The 13,403-nt window shown below is 34.7% G+C and overlaps 2 protein-coding genes across 2 annotated transcripts; both read right to left on the minus strand.

The window, feature by feature from the left end:
* Window positions 1–7,232: 7,232 nt before the first annotated feature.
* LOC111988887 (protein LATERAL ROOT PRIMORDIUM 1) lies at window positions 7,233–9,566 on the minus strand. The gene is made up of 2 exons (XM_024020698.2): window positions 7,986–9,566; window positions 7,233–7,854 (listed from the first exon to the last, which is right to left on the minus strand). The coding sequence occupies exons 1-2, from the start codon at window positions 8,815–8,817 to the stop codon at window positions 7,487–7,489; spliced, it is 1,200 nt and encodes a 399-aa protein (XP_023876466.1). The 5' UTR covers window positions 8,818–9,566; the 3' UTR covers window positions 7,233–7,486.
* Window positions 9,567–11,348: 1,782 nt separating this feature from the next.
* On the minus strand, window positions 11,349–12,689 carry LOC136070485 (protein LATERAL ROOT PRIMORDIUM 1-like). Its single transcript, XM_065780486.1, has 3 exons — window positions 12,665–12,689; window positions 12,102–12,581; window positions 11,349–11,970 (listed from the first exon to the last, which is right to left on the minus strand). Exons 1-3 carry the CDS (start codon window positions 12,687–12,689, stop codon window positions 11,603–11,605), a joined length of 873 nt encoding a protein of 290 aa, XP_065636558.1. The 3' UTR covers window positions 11,349–11,602.
* Between the last annotated feature and the right edge of the window lie 714 nt (window positions 12,690–13,403).

Genomic DNA, 13,403 nt, shown 5'->3' on the forward strand with positions numbered 1-13,403 from the left:
TCTAATTGAATTTCAATTTGAAATCTAATTGGATTTTCTCTCAGCTTTATCTATTATTATTATTATATATATAGATATATAGATTAACTTAATTATTGCATGTGCATGGGATGAGATATGTACATTCACAAATAAGTATAACTAAATGCATATTAAAATTTTACCAAGTTTATATATAATATATAATATTTGTATATTTGAAATATAAAATAGCTACTTATAAAATAAATATAAGTTTATTTGAAACAAATGATAAAAAAGTTCATTTATTGTTATCCATGAAATTCTCAATTTTAGTTTATCCAACCACTATTGATAGCAAATGTTATTAATTTTGTTTTGTGCTAGAGTTTAGTTTACGTTGATTTAGTTTTCGTCTAGATAAGAACAAAACCTAAGCTAAATCCTAAATCCAACATAAATATAAATTCCATTTTTGTTATTATTTATTTTTTAAAAAATTTCCTAATCTTCATTGTCAACAATCATGTTAATACATTTTCAAAATCAAACCAAACATTTCTTTTTCCTTTTTATTTTTATTTTTGATTCTTCAACTTTTGCACTAACAACTCACTTGGAACAAAATTTAAAAAATTATATTGGCCATAAGGCACAAAATTAGACTCAAATTGAAAATTTAATTGGATTTTTTTTTAACTCTTTGATTTTTGTACCAATAACTCTTATAAATTAAGTAGAAAATATCTTCACCAAATTTATATATATATATATATATATGATGGACAAAGTTTAGTTATAAAATTGGTTATAGTCTAAAATTACAACTTTACNAGGTGAAAGATTACGAGGGGTCATTGATCAATATTGGCAATAAACTTACTTCAATTTGCAAAGGCAATAGACTTGTTTTTTTTCAGCATGCTATAAATTCAGTGCATAGACCATGCAAAATTATCATGTTAGAAGTCAATGCATTACATAATTTCCTAGTATCATGTAATTGTAAAAGAAAAATGTAAAATGAATATATTCTGGGACCTAGGCTGAGCAAGGAATGAAGGGGAGCTCTCTATGCTTTCTCCACCGCATCAAATTTGTTTTACTGCTATTTTGACATTCCAATGATTCCATTAGCATAAATCTTTACATTTTGTATTTCTTTGAATTCATAGCCTTTAATTTTGGTAATGCCTTCTTTTTGACTTCCTTGAAATGCTATGAGAAATGGAGGTACAAATGCAACCTTTGGAAAACAAAGTTATTGGTCTCCATGGTTTTGTAGTACTCAAGAACTGAAACCTTCAGTCATGGATTCTAGGTTAGTGCAGCATTTTGTTTCTTTACAGTTATTTCCTCAGTGGCAGTTGGATGGTTTTCATTCAGCCCTAAAGAAATAAATGAGGTGCTGTTAAGTTGTAATGAGCAATAATAGTGTTGAAAATGATACGATAATTTTTATTTTTCCTTCTTGGAAAACTTTAATTTTTTAGGCTGCATACCGGGCATAACTAGCTAATAAGTAATAGCAATAATACCAGGGGGTTTAATCTTGGTTAAAAGGACAAAGTTTAGCTACAAAACTGGTTGTAACTTAAGGTTATAATCTTACTCAATAAAATAAATTTTACAATATATTTTGAAAATCTAACCGTTGAATTACATGATCTTTACGCTCTTAATACATATGTTAAATTTTGTGTTAATAAGATATTATTTACTATATGATCTATAAGTTTATATTTTGTGCATAATTTTAAATTAAAAAAACTTGAAATTTAAAAAATTTATTGATGATATAGCTATTGATCTTTAATTTTCTTGAAATTTTGTAAGCATGGAGGATATAAGAAGAAGATGTAATCTAATGGTGGATTTGTCAAAATTCACATGCAATAAAAAGATATTGAGTAAGTTTGTAGTCTAAGGTTACAACTAATTTTGTAGCTAAATTTTGTCCTGGTTAAAATCCTTTGACCTATAAGTAACAAAAGGAAAAAAATTTAGCAGCTATCTTCCTTCAAACCATTGTGTGACAAACTGACAATTGTAGAGACCACTTGTATACTTTTAGTCAACTTTTTATACAAGTCATGTAACTTGTTAAAAATATACATGGATGGTCTTGGAGAGAAGATGTTGGAGCTAATTTTCGTCCTTAATAAAATAAGTTATGGGAAAAGTAAACAATTTTGCCGAAATGGATTCTTTTTAAAACATTAACCTTTAAAATTTGATAGTAAAACTTATCCCTTTTGATATTGATTTTTTTTTTAATAATCTATTAAGCATCAATAAAATAATCGGTCAGTTATTCTTGTGATGATGAGTTTATAATTATGGTTGCCATTCACACAAAATAATATTACACTAGGGTTTTGTGTTATATATTACTTTTGTGGTTAAATGTTATACAACTAACTGTTTATACAAAAATTAATATCATCTTGGTTAGGTCACTTAAAATCTCAAGGGAGTTCTATGTGTTCTTCCCATATATAATTTATATATGTCAGTAGTTTTATGTAAACTCCATTAGCAAATGAGACATGAAAAATAATAATGGTCATCATTTGTAATATCATTTTTTTAGGGCGTTTGGTTGAGATTTTTCTTCCTAATTTATTGGTTCATTTGATCATATGTAATTTTATTTTTGGAAAAAATTTTCTAAGAGAATTGAAAAAGTACTAACAACTTTTTCAATTTTTGAAAAAATATTTTCAAAAATAAATGATTTAATGTGTGCTCTTAGGACACACATTAACCAGACCCTTTAAATAAAATAAATAAACATTTTTAAGCAAAAAGCCAATTCATGTCTTCATCGGTCTAAGCTGAGCTTAAATCTGCCACCTTTGTACTGGCAGTGCCACCCCACAGAGCACATAGGCGATGCTTGTGTCTTTGATTGGATTTCTATTCAGCCTTTCAGGCATTGGAGCTAGTGACAGTACTGTGGTTTCAGTCATGTTGATGAATGATGATTAACAATTCTCTCACATTTCCAAAGCAGACAGTTTCTATAAATGGTTTGAAATATATTTTTTCGACACTTACACGAATTAAACTCTCTAGCTACATGGGTTTCAGACCACTGTGCATCATGAAGAAATCTCACATTTCCAATGTGAAAATTTCTATATGTGGTTAAAAATCAGCTTTTGGTACTGCTATATATGGGAGTCAGAAAACTTTCTGGAACTGTGATCTCTCTCTCTCCTTTTACTTCCAAAAACCTATCTATTTGGACAATCTCAACCTCAACCAACTCAATTTTTTTTTGGGTTAAAATTTGACACAACTTAGATTTATCTTTATTAATCAAAGTCAATACAAATATCAAACGGGCCGTTTGGTACGTGAGTTCAAACACATGTTTTTAGTTTTTAAATAACATTACACGTATTTTCACACATTTTTTCACTTACACGTATTTCAAAAAAAAATGAAGGCTAAAATGCAAAATTGACCTTCTAAATTTCACCTTTTGTTATTTCAGTCCTCTAACTTCAATTTTGATCAATTCAGTCATTTAAGTTTCAAAAGTGTTTCAATTCAAGCCTTCCACTAACTTCTATTAATGCTCTATCGTTAAGTGCTTTTTTTTTTTCTTCTTCAATTTTTTATATTAAAAAATGAAAAAAAACTAATTTAAATTAAAAAAAGAAGATGAAATTAAGAAATCCCATAACACACCACAAACCCAGCACACAAACAACAAAAAATTTCTTTACATTGATCACCAAAAGAGAGAAAGAAAAGAAAGCAAGCTCACTCACGTCATGTAAATTGGAGATCAAAACGAGCTCCATAGACTTGAGATTAGATGCCTATGTCTCTATCCCCTTCTCACTCTCACTCTCACTGAGCTTTAAACCAAAATGGAGCTAACAACTCAATGCGCTTCATGCTTACTATCATGTACCCCTAAACTTCTCAACAATCTTCTCAAAACTTCTCGACGATTGGTATTAAGTACTACTACTACTCTCAGAAACCAAAAGAGAAGCGGTCCTAGTCCTCCTCGATTGAAGATCATGAATGCAAGGAGAGAATGTGGCGGTGGTGTTGGTGGTGGAGCTGAGGTCGACACTGTAGTGGCGGTGAAGGAGAAGCTAAAATCGGAGCGGTTTAAGGTGTATAGAGGTTCTCCGACACCGTTTGGTGCCACCACTCGCGATGGCAGTGTCAATTTCGCTATCTTCTTCGCCAATGCCGTCTCTGCCACTCTTTGCTTGATCTCTCCCTCCGATTTACACGACGTGATTGAGTTTGCTTTCTTTTTCTCTTTTTGGTGATCAATGTAAAGAAATTTCTTGTTGTTTGTGTGCTAGGTTTGTGGTGTGTTATGGGATTTAAAAAAAAAAAAAAAATAGTTTTCTGCATTTTTTAATATAAAGAACTGAAGAAGAAGAAAAAAATCACTTAACTGTAGATCTTTAACAGAAGTTAGTGGAAGGCCTGAATTGAAACACTTTTGAAACTTAAAGGACTGAATTGACTGAAACTAAAGTTAGATGACTGAAATAACAAAATGTGAAACTTAGAGGGTCAGTATTGCATTTTAGCCAAAACTGAATACTGTTGTTTAAACACACGTACCAAAAGGGCCCTAGTCTTTGAGTAAAAAATATTTTCCTAAAATTAAATTTCAAACGATAACTTTACAATTATAAATGTTTTCCATTTTTGAGTCAAAAGAATCAGACACGAAGTCAAATTAGAAAACATAGGATCGAATCCTACTTTTTTACCAGGCATTTTAGAGGGTTATTTTTTTTTTTTTTTTTTTTTTTTAATTTCATTAAGTGTATTCTCTTTTAAATTCTGTACAGGGTATCATAAAAGAAATTGCATCAAGAATTTGGAGACAAGTATATATAAAAAGGGTAAAAAAACCTAGTATAAAATGAAAATGTTAAATAACTCGTCATATTTAAAACAATTAGTAAAGGTATTACCAAAGTTTCTAAGAGCAGTGCATAAAAATAGAAAAATCCAGGAAGAGATAAATTAATTATTGTCTTGTTGCAATTTTTCTTCTAAACTCAAGTTCAAAAATAAAAAATAAAAAATAAAAAGTGCGATAAGCCAACCAAGGAGAGACTAAAATCTTGTCTTATTAAGTTATACTAAGGTGTATGCCAGATCTAAGTGAGATAATGATGTGACTTTAATAAACACTTCCATCAAATCTAATGGATTCTAGTAAATGAAGTACAGATCCTCTTGGTGGAATGCAAGGAAGACAAGAAAATGAATCAATCCAATTAGGTCATCCATATTTGTCATTTCAAGACATGGCTGAAATTGGATTCCTAGTTCAATTAACATGTTCCTAACATTTTATAAATAAATAAAAAACGTGTTCCCAACATCAAATGTGCTACAATTAATGCACAATGTCATAGATGCACACGGGAGTGACAGGACATATAAGCATTACAAATGCACACTCAAATGCTAAGTGCATGCAGCCATTAACTTAGTTTCTGTCTTGGGTGAAACCTAACAAACAGCCAAAAAAAAAAAAAGGAATGCTGTGAACCTTTGCATAAAAGAATAATACAAAGAATGCTAGAAAAGTTGCCAAGTTTTGAATTCTTGGAATCTTCTTGCAAATTTATGCTCCAAACTTATGTTTGAAAACCAATTTTTCTTGCTGTTGGTAGTGGCTCTTGAAAACAATTCAAAGATGAAATCATTGCATTATTTACCAAACCATGAACATGTGTCATTTATAAGTCCTCAATTCAACATGGAATTGATGGTCAAAACTACCATATTTTACTGAAGTTTATGTTTAGCTTCTGTCAGTTACTTTGCTTGTATTTGTGAAACAAAATAGGCATGAGAACCCAGTAGAAAAGCTTAATGCAGAGAAATCATTCATGACAGAATACGCTAACTCAAATATCAGAAAAATGAGGGGAAGAAGGAATGAAATTCTCCTAGCTATATGTTGATTAGTATACAATAAATTCTCACTGTTTATTAGGATTAACTATCATATGATCAAAATTCAGCAAAACACTTTGAACTTCCCTCTTTCTTACAGTCGTAAAAGTTTAGATTAAATGCAACAAGTCACTCCTTAACAAAGTTCAGATTTAAAATTGACTATATAACAACCTAATGAGTTCATGAAGATGCATGAAATAAAAAAGTTTTTTTAGTTAAGATCTATGCATGGGTATCGTACCTGCACTACTTTGGGGAACTAGGGACACCCAAAATTAAGAACCATTGACAGGCTATATTAGATAATTCCTCAGTGCCCTCTTTCTTCCTCATTCACAAGAAGAGGGGGATTGGTACCAAACACTGAGGGAGACAAAGATAAACAAATAGCAAATCGAGCATAAGGCAGAATGAATTTCACCGATTAGTTTATAACAAAAAGTATTATGCAAGCACTAAAGTAGTGCATAATAAGTCATCAACGAATCTATGCAGTGACTAAAGAATTCTGCATCTATACCTGCAAAAAATCTAGACAAAACCTGTAACACTAAGTTGCAATATGATAAAAACAGATATCAAGGTTGGATAAGGGTCTATTGAAATTGAAAGCTGAAAACATATCCATACAAGGATAACAGCGGAAGCAGGTACATCATGCGTGTTCATGAATGCATGCAATTGCAAGTTTGTCCACACACTGCAGAAATGCCATAAGCAGTAATGTGGTTTGAAAAGGACATTCATGTAATGCTCTTTCATTGGCAACAAATGATGGTGACATCACAACTACTTATCATGCTAAAGTCTAAAGCAGCATCGTCATTATGATATCCACATTTACTTCTAGTTCATAATGAACCAACCAAACCAAACAGGAAAGAGAACTGGTGCAATGTGTACTGTTCAGTCCCAAGCATGAAAATATATGATTGGAATAATATATAATAGGAAGAAAATACTTTCTTAATGGGAAAAATTCTAGACCCAGGATAATTTGCTTATGTCTAACACATGAAATGCAAGGTATTCAAGCAAAAACAAAATGGAAAACATATAAAGGTAAGGTAAAAAAACCATTATGTCTCTGAATGAGTAATACTTTACACTGTAGAATTCACCTTTAAAATATACTTAAAATAAACTCCAAGATCAAAAAGAAAATTTGAAAAGGCAGCAACTACAGAAAAGCAAACAGATATTATTATATCACAAATTACTATGGACTAATTAGTATCCATTAGAACAAATTACTTAGTCTTTTATTTTCCATTTTTAGTAAATTAATACACAAATTACTCTTAAAGTTAGCAAATGTAGTGTCATTAGCATATAATCATCCTCTCACTATAATGACAAAGGTAAATAACTTAGGCCAGGAACAACAAAATCATAACCCCAAGAAAGTTTGAGAGCATGACATATGTTAATAAGATACAAAGACTAGAGAACAATTTAACAAACTCCTATCAATAATATTAGTAAACAAAAGAAGAATTAGCCTACAATGCCATTCCTTCCGAGTCTATATTGATAAACTATCATATACCCGGAGTGTATTTCAATTTATTGGATTACCATAGCTTGATCCTCCAAGCAATCCTCCTCCGCCTGAGGCCGCATAAACATCGGTGGGATCGAGCATTGGGGATGATGAGGAAGCCCCGTTTCTACCTCCATTACCACCATTACTATTACCACCACCACCACCACCTAAATGCAATTCAGAAATATTAGGATACCCTTCTCTATTACTATTATTCTCAACCCCTTGATCATATAGAAACCCTTTGAAAACATGGCCGCCAATCTTCACAACTGCTTGATAGGCAAACTCATCCTCTCCATCTTCCACTGCTGTCACTCGCACACACTTGAATACCGCTGGTGCACGTACTTGTCCAGGCAATGCGTCCTTAAAACTCACATCTGTGCATAATTCAACACAAACCCTACTCAAAATTCACACACATCAACCCTAAACTATCAAAAACACCGAAAATATCAAGAGGGTATCTTTATTTATGATCGAAAGAGAGAGATAAGTGAAAAGTTCAAACCTTGGTGACTAGAACTAGTATCAAAGCTTCGCGGTGGAGTGGTATTAGAAGTTGAAGTATGAGAAGTTGTTGTGGTTTGCGAGGCAATAAGTCTAGGTTTCTTAGCACCAGAGGTAGACCCAGATGAGCCAGCGGCTACACCAGTAGCCCCAGCCATGAGTTGGCGTTCCCTTCTCCGAGCCGCTGGTACCCACGTGCTTTTCACGTGTGTAGCACAATCATAACCGCGACTTTTACAACAAGTCCTGCACCTTCTATGAGTACAATCTTTCTTAGCCTGGTTCCCACAGTCTTGACACGTAGTTGTAGAAGAAGATGTTGTATTCGACCCTCCAATCCCACCACCACTTTGCATTAAATTCCCACCTCCACCATGTTCAAGAATCGCTGGCTTCTTAAAATAATGCGCATGTTGTTGTTGTTGTTGTTGCTGCTGCTGCTGATTTTGCCAAAACTGAATTCCACCACCACCAATACCACCACCACTCCTATTCCTATTACTAAACATACTACTTGTATCATCATCAAGAGCTAGATTTTGAGGAGCACAAGGAGAGGCAGTGAGTAAAGGAATAACGCCAACGCCAACACCAACACCAAGTGCAGTAGCGGGGTTTGAAGAGTTGAATTGAGAGTGAGGATCAGAGAGCATGTTGCTTTGGTCATGGTGGTGGTGGTGATGATGGTGATGATTAAGATTGTGGTGAAAAGAAGAGGCTGGAGTGGCCACAACAAAGACATCACGCAGACCAACCATAGGCATGTCAGTTTGGGTTGGAGTGGCAAGGCCATAGTTGAGAGGCCTGGTGGTGTTGGAGCCAGAAGACCACATGGGTCCGGTGGTGCTGGAGGGTCCAGGTGCGGTGGGACCAGCGTTGAAGCCAAGGGAGAGTTCATCCGGTGCGGCGGCGCGTGATGATGACGATGAAGCCACCCAGTCTGCAAAGGCTCCAGAATCTGAAGGTAACCTCCTTGTAGTAGCCACAACTGTTGATGCCGTTGTTACCAAATTTTTATAAAACTCTTACTATTATTAGACATATAGAGGAAGAGAGCAGCGTTGGGGTTTTGAGCTCAATCTAGGAGTGTGTCTATGTAGGTGTTATATATGTAAAAAAAGTGGGGTCTATCTCTTTCTCTGCAATTCTCTCAGAGAGAGGAGGGGACAGAAAAACTAAATAAAAAGGGTAATTTTTTTGAGAGTGAGGGAGTTAGATCTTGTTTGTTTGTTGAGTGACTTTCTATTGTTAAATTTCCGAAGAAAGAAGAGACTTAAAAGAGAGAAAGAAAGAGAGAGAACACTGCTAAGTTCTGCTGTTGCTGTTTTCCTGTTTCTGCTGCTTCTGGCTACGGCTCTGAGACTAGTAAATACTGTCACTTTGGCTTCTGTGAGGGAAAAAAAAGGTTGGGGTTTTGAGAAGGAGATATGAGTAAAGAGTGAGTTTTGTGAGGAAGGGTGGGGAGGGTGGGGGGCCAGAGATTGCAGAAGAGAGCAGTGAGTGAGTGTATGAGTAAGAGAGATCAGAGAGATATAATAAAAATGCAATAACGACCTTTCTGAGTGAGTGAGTGAGTGTGTTTTTNGGGGGGGGGGGGGGGGTGGGGGTTGCGGGGAGGAGATTGTTTTGTTACTCGACCTACTGCCAGCATGGAATTCTACAAACAACAACAAGCCTTAGTAGCAAAATTTGGAATTGGCTATGGATCTGAATAGACTAGTCAAGGCAGGAACAATAGACTAAGAAGAATAAAGCTTGCTAATGCATCTTTCCTGTAACACTTTAAATTTTGTCAAATTGTGTGTATTTCTGTATTAGGAAGAGAACATATGTTTTTCGGAGTTATCCTACATGCAACTATTCAATATTCTTAGAATAAACATGCATGGACATAGGTGTGCACTGCGTCTAATAAAGCAAGAAAGGTAGGGCCTATTCTTAATTAAACAGAAATTCCAAGCAAGCATTGAGTGCCACAAATCTAGTCCAATAACATTATATAGGCATTGCTGAGATATAATGCAATCCACACGACAAAATCCTTCTTATTATAATTCAATTTTCAGACATCAAAAGCGGACAGCATGTGAGGTGAAAAGAAAATCCAAGAAAGCATTGAATATGGACACCTTTGTTTAATCCAGATTAGTCAACATTTGTATGCTGGATCACAGCCAAAAGGTTTCAGTCACAAACACCCATAGAATCTCAAGCAATACACCATAGCATCTCAAGGAATAAAGTATCATCAGAAGCCAAATAAACATCTGACAACAACCATCCTGGTAAGCACAAAATGACATTATAACTAAATTATATATGAAAAAGGTGCAAAATTAAAAACATCAAGATAAAAAAGAATTAATAAACAATTGTAAAGATACTCAATACAATGTATAGTTCATACGGTAAGGCATACACTGAGGGAGACAAAGATAAACAAATAGCAAATCGAGCATAAGGCAGAATGAATTTCACCGATTAGTTTAATAACAAAAAGTATTATGCAAGCACTAAAGTAGTGCATTATAAGTCATCAACGAATCTATGCAGTGACTAAAGAATTCTGCATCTATACCTGCAAAAAATCTAGACAAAACCTGTAACACTAAGTTGCAATATGATAAAAACAGATATCAAGGTTGGATAAGGGTCTATTGAAATTGAAAGCTGAAAACATATCCATACAAGGATAACAGCGGAAGCAGGTACATCATGCGTGTTCATGAATGCATGCAATTGCAAGTTTGTCCACACACTGCAGAAATGCCATAAGCAGTAATGTGGTTTGAAAAGGACATTCATGTAATGCTCTTTCATTGGCAACAAATGATGGTGACATCACAACTACTTATCATGCTAAAGTCTAAAGCAGCATCGTCATTATGATATCCACATTTACTTCTAGTTCATAATGAACCAACCAAACCAAACAGGAAAGAGAACTGGTGCAATGTGTACTGTTCAGTCCCAAGCATGAAAATATATGATTGGAATAATATATAATAGGAAGAAAATACTTTCTTAATGGGAAAAATTCTAGACCCAGGATAATTTGCTTATGTCTAACACATGAAATGCAAGGTATTCAAGCAAAAACAAAATGGAAAACATATAAAGGTAAGGTAAAAAAACCATTATGTCTCTGAATGAGTAATACTTTACACTGTAGAATTCACCTTAAAATATACTTAAAATAAACTCCAAGATCAAAAAGAAAATTTGAAAAGGCAGCAACTACAGAAAAGCAAACAGATATTATTATATCACAAATTACTATGGACTAATTAGTATCCATTAGAACAAATTACTTAGTCTTTTATTTTCCATTTTTAGTAAATTAATACACAAATTACTCTTAAAGTTAGCAAATGTAGTGTCATTAGCATATAATCATCCTCTCACTATAATGACAAAGGTAAATAACTTAGGCCAGGAACAACAAAATCATAACCCCAAGAAAGTTTGAGAGCATGACATATGTTAATAAGATACAAAGACTAGAGAACAATTTAACAAACTCCTATCAATAATATTAGTAAACAAAAGAAGAATTAGCCTACAATGCCATTCCTTCCGAGTCTATATTGATAAACTATCATATACCCGGAGTGTATTTCAATTTATTGGATTACCATAGCTTGATCCTCCAAGCAATCCTCCTCCGCCTGAGGCCGCATAAACATCGGTGGGATCGAGCATTGGGGATGATGAGGAAGCCCCGTTTCTACCTCCATTACCACCATTACTATTACCACCACCACCACCACCTAAATGCAATTCAGAAATATTAGGATACCCTTCTCTATTACTATTATTCTCAACCCCTTGATCATATAGAAACCCTTTGAAAACATGGCCGCCAATCTTCACAACTGCTTGATAGGCAAACTCATCCTCTCCATCTTCCACTGCTGTCACTCGCACACACTTGAATACCGCTGGTGCACGTACTTGTCCAGGCAATGCGTCCTTAAAACTCACATCTGTGCATAATTCAACACAAACCCTACTCAAAATTCACACACATCAACCCTAAACTATCAAAAACACCGAAAATATCAAGAGGGTATCTTTATTTATGATCGAAAGAGAGAGATAAGTGAAAAGTTCAAACCTTGGTGACTAGAACTAGTATCAAAGCTTCGCGGTGGAGTGGTATTAGAAGTTGAAGTATGAGAAGTTGTTGTGGTTTGCGAGGCAATAAGTCTAGGTTTCTTAGCACCAGAGGTAGACCCAGATGAGCCAGCGGCTACACCAGTAGCCCCAGCCATGAGTTGGCGTTCCCTTCTCCGAGCCGCTGGTACCCACGTGCTTTTCACGTGTGTAGCACAATCATAACCGCGACTTTTACAACAAGTCCTGCACCTTCTATGAGTACAATCTTTCTTAGCCTGGTTCCCACAGTCTTGACACGTAGTTGTAGAAGAAGATGTTGTATTCGACCCTCCAATCCCACCACCACTTTGCATTAAATTCCCACCTCCACCATGTTCAAGAATCGCTGGCTTCTTAAAATAATGCGCATGTTGTTGTTGTTGTTGTTGCTGCTGCTGCTGATTTTGCCAAAACTGAATTCCACCACCACCCACCACATCTGAGTGAGTGAGTGAGTGTGTTTTTTGGATTTTTTTTTTTTTTTTTTCCTCTCTGCCTGCTTCTGTTATTGTTGTTGCCGACCTTTCTCTCTCATCATCATCGTCATCATCTTCTCCTTCCCTTCTTCTCTGAACTTTTTCTCTCTCAAACTCTATATGGTTTCCCTAGAAAGCGAAAACTGAGAGGTGGGTTCCTCTCTACCTCTCACTCTCACACTCTCTCTTCACTCTTTGTGTTTCTCTCTCACTATATGGTTTCCTGGAAAGCGAAAACTTGAGGTGGGTTCCGCTCTCTCTCTCTCTCTCTCTCTCTATCTCTCTCCAATAATCACACTAACTATAGTAGAGTTGAGAGAGTGTATAAAGACTTTTGTTCTTTAGTTTTTGTAAATTTATGGCCCCTCTCCAATGTGACATGACATATCTCATTCATTTAAGCAAAACCATCTTTTTACTGTGTGTGTTATTCCTTACCTTTTCGAAAGCGCGTGGAGGGGTGTGTTTTATGTGTATTTGTGTGTATTTGTGTGTGTGACTGTGACTCTCCGAGTCTTCCCAAATCACATATTTAAGGTCCCACCCCATGATTTGCTTCAGTCAGGCGCGTGTACAATACTTACATTAATCACACAAATTTGATTTTTATTTTTTCATTGATTAAACGTGGAGTCCAAGTAGGCCTCCTTCTATAAGTCCCCATATCTATCTGTTTTGTCGATTAGATTGCATTTGTCATGTGAGGAAATGGGTGAACATTTGTCAGACAATCTTTATTTTTATGTTTATTTTTCCTCTGAATGAAGACAACCTTTCATTTGAAT

This window comes from Quercus suber, unplaced genomic scaffold, assembly GCF_002906115.3.
Source record: "Quercus suber isolate HL8 unplaced genomic scaffold, Cork oak 2.0 scaffold_237, whole genome shotgun sequence".
Lineage (NCBI taxonomy): Eukaryota > Viridiplantae > Streptophyta > Magnoliopsida > Fagales > Fagaceae > Quercus > Quercus suber.